Below are 11,236 nucleotides of genomic sequence, written 5' to 3'. Positions count from 1 at the left end.
TTTTATATTTGAACATAGTCTTTGGAGTCTTTCCCTAGGATTTAGATCTGTTCTCAGAAAGCCCCTGCAAGTAAATATTAGGAGGTTTTATGGGCTGAACATTATCAAAATTGTACAAGGATCTTGATGTGTTTTGTTATTGCAATTCTTAGTTTCTCTGAGACTCTGAAATAAGATCATCTCCTTGATTTTTTTTTTTTTTTTAGCCATTACCAGTATGGTTTCTAAATAGATTATAAAACATTTACTGAAGTAACCAAATTATTTCATCTATAAACGTTATAGGAAACAGCCAAAATGTTCTTATGTAAGGCAAAATAGATATGTTTTTAACTGTGTATGATGTTCATATTCGGTTTAGCTCAGTTCTCAAACATTCAAGTTAATGAGGTCAAGGTAGGGACTTCTGGGTGGGCCACTTAGCTTTTTTTTTTTTTTTTTTTCTTTCACCCTGATCACTGGTCTTGCAAATATTGGCTTGTGGTCACAAAAAGGAGGTAAGTTCCAGAATGGTGGAACTCTGGTGACAATGTGCAGGAGTCCACAGAAAATAGGACCTGTAAACCAGATGGGACCAGCTGAGGCTCTAGGAAGTTCACAGCAATGAGTTCTAAGAGAATATCTGAACAGTGAGATGGAACATGAGGGAAGCCTGTTTGGAAGTAAGGTAAATGTGTGGAGGAAGTTGGCTTGTATTTGAAATTTGATGGCCAGTAGAGAATCCAGGCTTGGGAACTAGGGTGCAGGGGCAGGAATCTAGTCCTTGTTTAGTCTTCAAAATAAACATTTTAATAATAATAATTAATACTTAATGAGAGCTATCAATGGACAAGTAATTGTGCTAAGTTCCCATACTGACAGTTATAAATCAACTCACTGAATACTCACAAGGACCCTTTAACAAAGACACTGTTACTATTCCCATTTACCAGGTGAGGAAAGTGCAACAGAGAGGTTAAGTAAGTTGCTCAAGTTCACACAGCTTATTGTAGAGCCCCCCAAAATAGATACACTACTTTGTTCACTGCTGTTTTAAAAATGAAGAAATGGAGACTCAAAGACATTAACTTTTCTAAGAACACGCTAAAAATGAATAGTAAAACCAGGATCTGAAATGCAGCTTAGTGACTCTAGAGCCCATTCTTTTTTTTACTCTTTTCTTTAGAGGTAATGCAAAATTGAGTCCCAGATGGTTGACTTCTTGCAGGGAGGTGTGCACAAGCTGCTAGGACAGGGCCCAGTTACCCAAGAGCAGGACCAGTTAGAATTCAGCAATTAGAACTGGTTGAACAGGCGGACTGGTCAGCAGGGCTGCCCTGGTTTTGATCTCCTAACCCAGGTCTTTAAATTCTCCCTCACGAGGGGAAAGATCCACATAGGACTGAGTGGATCTTAATCTGCAGACAGAGTGGATTAAGTAGGGAGTGGAGGAATTTGAGAGCAAGGTGAAAAGTCAGACTGTAGCGAGCAAGACAGTGTGGATGTCATCTTATCTATATCGGGAAGTAAGTAGAACTCCTACTCACTATAGGAAGATAAAGGATCGGACTTGCCACCTTTGAACCTTTGACTATAAAGCACCCGGCAACGTACGGCATCGTCTTCCATGATGGTGTCAGAGAGTACCATATTGCAGTACATCTAGAAAGTGAATTTTGTTAAATTCTTTTAATTTCAGCAATCATTCCGTCCCAGATTCCTTGGTGTGGCTGAACAATTACACAATGAAGGCTTCAAGGTATGCGATATTAATTTCTTTCAAGTCTTTTTTCTATAAGCATTGAAATCTATTCACAAAAGAGAATATTAATGATTCTTAAGGAATGAAATAGCTCAAAATATATCCTTTCAACTTGAAAGGTTTAACTAACTTGATAGTTTCAAAACTTCAATAGAATAAAATTATTAGAAAGACCAGTTTTAAGTTATAACAAAGGTACCATAAACTCCACAGAAGTTGGCAGCTACAAACTTAGAAAGTTTCGTTTAAGCAGAATTGGGACCAAGGTTCAATGCATTTCCCGTATATTTTTCCTTTTTCCTTTTCTTGTTCCGATACGAAGTCACAGTCTTCAGCTGCTGCGGTTATAGGCAACACTTTTTTGCCATGAATACCTCTACAAAAAGCCTGGTTCAGTAAAATAAAATGATTCCCAAGGCTCAGAGTGGGCCTGTGGTCATGGGGCTTTATTGATCTGATGACGATGAATCCTCAGCCGTGAATCATTCTTTGTTTCTTCCTCTACAAAAGCTTTTTTGGTTTTGTAGTAACCAAATTGTAATAACCAAATTGTAATAACCAACTGAGGTTATTTCAATATTCAATAACCAATTGAATAACCAATTGAGGTTATTAAATTGTTCCTTAGAATGTTTTAAACAGTGTCCGTGACTCAGGATAGCAAGTCTAAATCTCTATTCATGGTATTATTGCTTCTCATATACACCACTTTCTTCTACTTTATGTTTTAAATGACATGTGTATCCCAATAGGCTTTTTTGCTCCACGAAAACCTTCCCTGTGATACAGTAACTGAATTTTCCCTTTTAAATGCAGCTTTTTGCCACGGAAGCCACGTCAGACTGGCTCAATGCCAACAATGTTCCTGCCACCCCAGTGGCATGGCCGTCTCAGGAAGGCCAGAATCCCAGCCTCTCTTCCATCAGAAAGTAAGAACTGGGCACACTTCTATCCTCCCACAGCTAGAGGATTAACTTTGGGAGCCAATATGATGAAAATATTTCACCTTATCCTATTGTAATTCTTCTAAAAGTCCTCTTAGCCATTTCAGATGAATAAATCTGTGGATCTCAGTTTCATTCTTGTGAATTTTGCTGTTAACTATAACATATTTGTGTGCATGGTGATACGTAGCATCTTTCAAAATATTTTCTAGTTAGGTCGCTTTCCTTGATGGACACCAAGATCTCAGTGATGAGATCAGAGACGTGGAGAACGTAATGCAGCACTTTATATTTTACATCAAAGTTATATTATATACAGATGTATATATCAGGTATAAGATTGGCTAGCGGCATTTCTCCAAGGTTGTGCAACAATAAATCAGCCCAACTTATTGAGCACTTGCTATATGCAGGAGGCTGTGATGAGTGATAGGATAGCACCATCCATTGAACTGCCTAACTTACTGTTCTCTGATCAGGTTGGTTGCTATATGCCTTAGGCTATGTCGTCATGAGATTTGGTAAGACATGTTATTTTCATGCATTACGTGAGTCTTTAGGAACTCCATTACATCCACACTTATAGATGTACATGGCATAGGTATATGAGATAATTCTTAGTTATTCCAGGATATAGCTACCATTTTTTAGGGCTCTCAAGAAGGCAACCTATAACTCATTAGCAAATTTTTAAAAGATGGGCAAATCGTTCAGCCCTTAATAGACTTCCAATGATGCTATAAGCACTCGGTTAGGACTTTGTAAAAACAATTATTAGCATTACTTCATGCTTTGGACATTTAAGTGTCTCCTAGTGCATGTAGCAGCCCCACAACATAATGTGAAGTGGTTTAATTCAAAATCAGATGACTTGTGTTCTCCTACTGTTATCTGAGAGGCACTGGGAAGCAGGCAGTGAGGTAAAGTTCATCCGGGAGTTGGGCGTATGGGGGTAGAATGAACTTCAATATTGGAGGAAAAAATCTCCTTGTAAAACAAGTAAATACCTATCAAATTGCCAATTCTTCCATAGATAGCATTTGAGAAAGAAAGCCCTTTCCATTTAATCAGTTAGACTCTCACCAGAATTCTTTCAAGAACACGATAAAAAATTGTAACCCCCAAATGAGTGTAATTTGAACACCTCCTTAGGCATAGAGGAGGGTAGGTGGTGGTCGACTCAGTATGACACTGGCTTGAATGGTGTAAGAGAATAATTACGTTAGTATTTTAAAAACTAATTATAAAGTATATAGGGCCACCTACAAACTTTGTTTATTTTGATTATTCTTCCAGATTGATGAGAGATGGCAGCATTGACCTGGTGATTAACCTCCCCAATAACAACACTAAGTTTGTCCACGATAATTATGTGATTCGGAGGACAGCTGTTGACAGTGGGGTTCCTCTCCTCACCAATTTCCAGGTATGTTTGTTTCCTCAAATACAGCTACGTACAGGTTCTTATTTCTGCACCTCCCTTAAGAGTGCTCATCAATGTTTGCACATCCCTCTTCTCCCCTTCTTGTAACATTCAGAATGCAGAAGAATTTTTAAATAGAATCTAAAATAATGGTGCTATTATGGTAGGTCATGGCCTAATGGAGACAGTTGGTGATCAAGCAATTGAGATAATCAAAAGCCATGGAGAGCCATGCTCTCTCATTAGGCATACAATTATCCTTTAAATAAAAAGTGTGGTGTGACATGGAATAAAGATACAAACTTTTATTCCATTGTTTCTAAATGAAAGGCACCACATAAGAGCAACAGGTTAATGATAATTGAGGAACCAGGTATCATGCAAGCGCTTGTCCAATTCACAGAAAATGATCACATGAGGTATGTTTAGCCCTACTTGGACATGATGTATCAAATTTACCACCAAGAAGATCCGTACTTCAAGACTCATTAACTTTCTACCCATCATGCTTTTTCACCCTGAATTTGTTTTAATCCCTTGGAGAGTTGGGGAGCAGGATAAATCTATTATGGTAAGGTGTGAGATATAGGAGAAAGTCCCGAAAAAATAAATCCTTTTGTGTCTTTCATCACATGTCCCTTTGGAAATTGTTTGCTCCAGCTTCCTTAAATATTCATTTTTGTGTCATGTGGTTTGCTAAGATTCCTTCCCTTTTGTTTTCAGGTGACCAAACTTTTTGCTGAAGCTGTGCAGAAATCTCGCAATGTGGACTCCAAGAGTCTTTTCCACTACAGGCAGTACAGTGCTGGGAAAATGGCATAGAGAAATAGACACTCAGCTCTCTCCGAAATCAACCCAAGCCACACTGTATCTGAAAGAACTGAATCCCAGCCATCTTCCATACAGACAAATATTGATACCAAACTATTTCAGTTTACTTGGTTATGCCTTAATATTCTTTCCTTTCACAAATTATTGTCAGCCCCTTTTTACAAACCCTCCATAAACTCCTCCCTAAATAACTTGTCCTTCATGAGAATTCATCTGTGTTCTAATGCCTTATTTTTGGTGGGCTAAGCTTACCTACGTGCTTTTTTGCAGCTAACATTTTATGGTGCTGATTAACAATGATCAAGGTAGAAAACGTTGCTACTCTATCTTCTGAACTATTACTATACGTACTTTCAAGACACTATTGTCATTGCTTTTAAATAGCATCTGCCGCACTCAGGACATTTTCAACAAGGAAGAAGAGTATAAAAATTTGTTAAAATGAAATACAGATTTAATTTATGAACCCCTTCGTCATGATGTTTGTGTAATGTATCTTTTTGATAATTATTCTCCATTATCTGGCTCATCCAGGGATATCGCTATCCCTTTTCACAGTACTGAATTTGAGAAGTGACAGAGGTCTTTAAAGTATGGATTTCCTTAAAGCATGCTGGCTTGCAGTCTTGTGTTTTTGAGTATGTCAGCAGATGGTAGATACCACTGAGGGGGTTTTCTGTTCTCATTTTCCTTTGGATTTTAACCTGAGCCAAGTGAAATCTTCAGACTGATGCCCTCTCTCCCCACCCCTGACTCCCCACCCCCTGCCAAATTTGGAATAACTTGGAAGTTATGTCCATTCCCTTCAGATGATAGATTTTGTTGATCTACTGAGCCCCACACTTCACTATGAAATCTACACATTTTAAGCACAAGGCCCCCATTCCTTCTGCGTACAAGAAAAGTCCTTCCTGCAGGGCAAACTGTGTCCTTTTTAAACTTTTTGTGTTATTACAAGTGCTCTAATTGTAAACTTTTAAATAAAATACTATTAAGAGGCAGTATGTTTGTATTCTTGCATTTATTTTATTATTTTTTTTAACATTGATTTAACTGATTTAATAAAATCAGTTCAATTCTCTGATGAAACACAGTTTTAGGCCAGGATTATGTCTCTTTTCTTTTTTCTATATAAAGTCATATAGGATATGAATGGGCAAATTAATATTAAAAGGAACACCCAGGCTGTTATATTTTTCCTTTTTTCTTGTTCCCTCACCTGTGTATAAGTCTCATTAAAAAATTTATCACAAAAAAAATAAAAATAAAAAAATAAAAAAATAAATTTATCACATTGTTATATGGTTATATATTATCTTTGATCTAAACTCTTTCAAATATATACAACCACACACTAAGGATTGCTACATATATATAATAAACTTTTAAACAAATGTCTCACACAACACAGAGAGACGTACTTAAACCCCATCAAAGGCTGATCCACATCGCCTGGTGGAGATAGTGCTAATTTAGGTCCCAGTGATAACCATATTCCAGAAATAACACCTAAAATGGGGCTTTGTGAAGGTCCTAAGATAATGATGGCTTAATAGTTGTATGCCTCCCCTCTCACCCCACAGTCAAGGGATTACCACTTGATATAGATCTCCATGAAGGCTTTGCAAATTCATTTTCTCCTCTCCTTGTTACCACAGTGGTTGAAACCTTCATTGTTTCGTCCCTTTAATATTATAGTAATGTACTCCCTGGGCATCCATTCATTCATTCACCTGAAAATATCTAGTGAGATTCTGGTTAGTGTAAGATCCAGTCCCCTCCTGGTTAGTGTAGGATCCGTGATCCCTCCTGTCATTCTAGTACTTTTCTGACACTGTGCCACTTATCACTATCACATCACCATAATAACTCAGGCCATTCTAAGCATTTTACATGATTTAACCTACTTAATCCCCTAATATTCCTATTAGTATGTGCTGTCATCTCCATATTGCAAGTAAAAATTAAGTAATATGACCAAAGTCGCACAAAATGCAGTCTCTCTTTGTCTTTTCAAAAAAATTATTTATTTATTTATTTATGCATTTATTTGTTTGTTTATTCATTCATTCATTCATTCATTCATTCATTCATGAGAGACACAGAGAGGGGAAAGACACAGGTAGAGGGAGAAGCAGGCTCCCTTCAGGGAGCCTGATGTGGGGACTGGATCCCAGGACTCCAGGATCATGCCCTGAACCAAAGGCAGATGCTCAACCACTGAGCCACCCAGGCGTCTCACTTTTTAAATGTCTTATAATGAAGACAAACATGTAAAAAAATACATTTCTCACAAAGAAGAAAGATTTAACTTGCCTACAGAGATCAACTTTTCTGGGGGAGATGGCCTCATGTATTGTCTTGAACAGTGTGTCATAGTTCCTTAGGGAGACTAATGGTTTAAGGCATCCACTGGAGGAAATTACGAGTAATTTATATGACAAACTCAGGGTATCTGCGGAGAAAGAGGGCAAGGGGCAGAAGTTGGGGCCAGATTCTTGGTTGTATATGTTTGAGCCACATGTAAATTTTTAAGACTTTGTAAGTAATTTTGGACTTAAAAAATTGCAAAAATAAAAATTGTACTCTTCTTTACTCAGATTTACCTATTAGTAATATTTTACCCCATTTACTTTTTCTCTCTTACTTTTTTTTTAAAGTAAGTTCTACATCCGATATGGGGTTTGAACTCATGACCCTGAGGTCAAGAGTTGTAAGCTTTACTGACTGAGCCAGCCAGGCACCTCTATTATTACTTTATCATCTTTGAATCATCTATCATGCATCTATTATCTATCATCTATCATCCATCCATCTATGTATCTATCTATCTATCTATCTATCTATCTATCTATCTATCTATCATCATCATCTATCATCTGTCTATCATCTATCTACCCATCCACCCAGCATTATCATCATCCATCTATTTAAACACATGTACACAGGGAAGAGAAAAAATACACTTCAACCAAAAGGAATCAGGCTGCAAGTGACCAATTTAGAAATGTAACTCATAGTTTGAGACAATATTGCTTGCTGAAACTACTAAACATTCGAAGCAATAGTTAAGTTTTTGTATTGTGGGAATTTAATGAAGGTTCTTAAATTTTTTTATTAATTTGAAAAGACTATTTAAAATACAGAAAAATGATTAGAGTAATAATGAATCAAGCAGCACTGTTCCTAAATGAAGCCCATATTTTTGTTGGTGAAATAAAGGGTCTCTGGACGACAGAAGACAAGATACATACCCTCTCCCTTGTACTGATATGATTACCTTTCTGTTTTCCAATGTTTCAAACTTAATACTTTAAACACAAATAACAGTGCATTCAGGAGCTCTGGTTGGCAGAGGGAAATACAAGGAAATGGAAGCAGATTTGTGTTCAGATTTGGCAAGGTTTTGTGCTTTTGGAACATTTTTATTCTTTCATATAAACAGGTTAATGCTTTTTTTAAATGTCTGAATCTGTTATATATCACAAGTGCAGACAGACAACATAGGGGCTGTGTCTGTGGAGCTGAATAGAAAATCGAAGTAGCTTTTTCCATACTGAGAATTTAATAGCATGCGAGGAAGACCAGTGCTACCGGGTGGGGAGAAAAGGAGCTCAGACGGCTTGTGAAATGAAGAAGAGGAATAAAGAATGATCCATTTATAGATTTAGGATTTTATGGCTTTGGAAAGGTAAGTAGAATATTTTAACTGTACTTCTGTCAAACTTCCCTCTTAAACAGCATTCCTACTGGAAACTTTTAAAAAAACAGCTACAACATTCATTTATCTCAACAGCTGCAGGTACTTGAACCTCAGCTTCCACAGTGTCCACAGCCTCTTGAACAATGAAAGTGGAAATTATCAGAGAAACAAACCATGGCTGAATGCAGTTAAGTGCTCTGTAATTACACACCAGTATTACCACATGACTGCTGGTGCTGCCCCCCGCAGGCACAGGTGCCATAAATGCTCACACACACCCAATCAAATCCACAAAGACCTTTCATTACCTATCATTTGAGGCACCCTTAGCTTGAAAAAGACTAGCTCAACTTTCTTTCCCTTCTTTCTCTTACTGTTTCTTTTCCCTTTGTTCTTATACATAAAAATTCCATTTTTCCTAATGAATATTACTGTGCTATTTTATGAGAAGCTGGGGCAACTGGTGAGCGTGAAGGTAACGTGACAAGAAGAATGTCTATTCTCTCCTCCTCCTGAGTGGCACCCAGGGCTCTGTGAAAAATTGGTAATAATCGTCCCTACTTTTTCTCTTGCACATAATGTAGGGTGCAAGGTTTCCAGAAAGAGAGTTTAAGTATCTACAGCTGTTGAGATCAATGCAATAAGGGGGCGGGGAGGGAACCCTCAGCAAGTCAAAATCAGCACCATTTGTGCATGCTTCTTGTTGCTTAAAGATCATTTTTTGAGTCTTGACAACTTTCATTTTATAAAGGACTTGTATCCACAAAGAAAACTATTGATTGTTGACCAGAACAAAAAAAATAGGCTTTTCTGCATTAAAGGTCCACTTTCTCTCTCCTGAAACTACCAGCCTAGCTAATTATTTCTTTAAGGCCTTCCTTAGAAGAACCCCACAAACCACAGAGAAGTGCTTTTGTTCATCAAAGGAAGCAACACCAGCAGTCTCACAAAAAAGTCAAAGATGCTGTGTCTCCGAATGACAATTTCCCATACAAAGCTTGTTGCCGTTGGCAGCCAAAATGAAGACAGACAAGATATCAACATGCAGAAAGGAGAGAAATCCAACAAACTCAAAACATGTTACTAAGAAGAGAAATAACTTGAAAAATGTATGTATTTTATTAACAAAGAAACATTCTAATGGCCAATGTCTAGATGACCATATTTTCCTTTCTGAAACTTAAGGGCATTTGGCAATTCTTTCCTAGTCTCCTTTCTACCTCCCTATACAAGATCCTGAAGGGTGAAATATGGCAGGGCTTTGAGGTCTTTAGCATAACAGAAATTTTCTGCTGAGTGTTTTTCATAACTCTTTACAAATTTCCACATAGAAAGCTGCAAATTAAATTTATATGAAATAATTTAATTAGATTGTAACATTTATTTTAATCTCTCCATTCAAGAGGATTTACATATGGATCCTGTTTTAAAAAATGTTTTCTAATTAAAATGAGGACATAATGTCATATTATTTGCCAGGTCTGATATACTTTCTTTCCGACTCATAATTAAAATATATAGGGTGCCTCAGGGGAAAGATAGTGATGCTGCAGTTAAAATATGAATGAGTAGGAGATTTTAGAGTTTTTTTTTTAAACCATGAGGCATAAGTATTTGATGTAAATTGGGCTCATACTTTATTTATTGTATCTTATTGTAGAATAAGACAAAGCAACACTGAATTGACCCTCCCCAACATTGGAGGCCCCTGGAACAAAAATATCACCTTGGCCAATTGTATTACCTGCCTTGGGGTACGGTGTGAGGTCCTGTTTGCTTCTGAAGTAACTTGCCAACTCTAACGCCTGGTTTTGTTGAAGTCTGTGGATCTGAATTTCCCATGGAAATGGGAAATGCCACCAGATGGTATTTTGTAGTCTGAACCATCAGAGAATGGTCCCTGACTTACTCCCTCTCTGAGTTTTACCATGCTAATCTCCTTGGAAGGCCAGTTTTAATCAGATACTCTCAGAAGTACATGAACCACACCAGGTTTTGGGTTACATCTAGTAGCTAAATGTCGGTATGTACTAATGTCCATATGGCAGTGTTGGTTTTAATCAGTGATGGTCTTCTTTGATCCAGTGAGGTTACCCCATTGTAAGTATTTCCAGATCATCTCAACATCTTTTTCTTTAATCTGAACCTAGAGCTGAGAGCTAATCATGAGTCTCTATGCTGCAGGAGGTAGAGAGATATTGTCTTACTGACTTGTATTTCTGGAACCTAAATGATAGTATACATTGAAAACTATTGAATCCACAATATTTTGATCCAAAAAAGTAATAGTGGTAAGAAATTTTTGCTCATAATAATTGTGGTCGCCTCTTGATTTAGTTAGGGGTTCCTGTTTCCTCTCTTTGCTACCGGACTATGACCAGTATCCACTGGCCTCCAGTTTAACTTCACTCTTCATGTAATAGGAGGCTGGAGCAGTCTATAAAGGAAACTCCTATCAGCGTTAATATCCCAAATCTTCAATTTACTTTCTCTTCAAGTTTATCACAGATCAATATAATTACCTTCAATCCTACTTGTTTCAGTAATCTTATGAAAGTTTGTATATATCTCCATGCCCATGATGTTAAATAAAC

At 37.3% G+C, this 11,236-nt stretch overlaps 1 protein-coding gene across 4 annotated transcripts in view; it reads left to right on the top strand.

The window, feature by feature from the left end:
- Nucleotides 1-5,940, top strand: part of CPS1 (carbamoyl-phosphate synthase 1) — a 354,529-nt gene extending 348,589 nt beyond the window's left edge. For all 4 annotated transcript variants that reach the window (XM_077885468.1, XM_077885466.1, XM_077885467.1 and 1 more), the window contains 4 exons: nt 1,679-1,738; nt 2,558-2,670; nt 3,982-4,111; nt 4,832-5,940. In XM_077885468.1, coding sequence (XP_077741594.1) covers nt 1,679-1,738; nt 2,558-2,670; nt 3,982-4,111; nt 4,832-4,930 — 402 coding nt within the window. In that variant the 3' untranslated portion in view covers nt 4,931-5,940. The remainder of the gene's footprint in view (nt 1-1,678; nt 1,739-2,557; nt 2,671-3,981; nt 4,112-4,831) is intronic.
- Nucleotides 5,941-11,236: the final 5,296 nt, after the last annotated feature.

The sequence above is a fragment of the Canis aureus genome, chromosome 36 (assembly GCF_053574225.1).
Source record: "Canis aureus isolate CA01 chromosome 36, VMU_Caureus_v.1.0, whole genome shotgun sequence".
Classification (NCBI taxonomy): Eukaryota; Metazoa; Chordata; class Mammalia; order Carnivora; family Canidae; genus Canis; species Canis aureus.
This window is presented reverse-complemented; position numbering and strand designations above follow the sequence as displayed.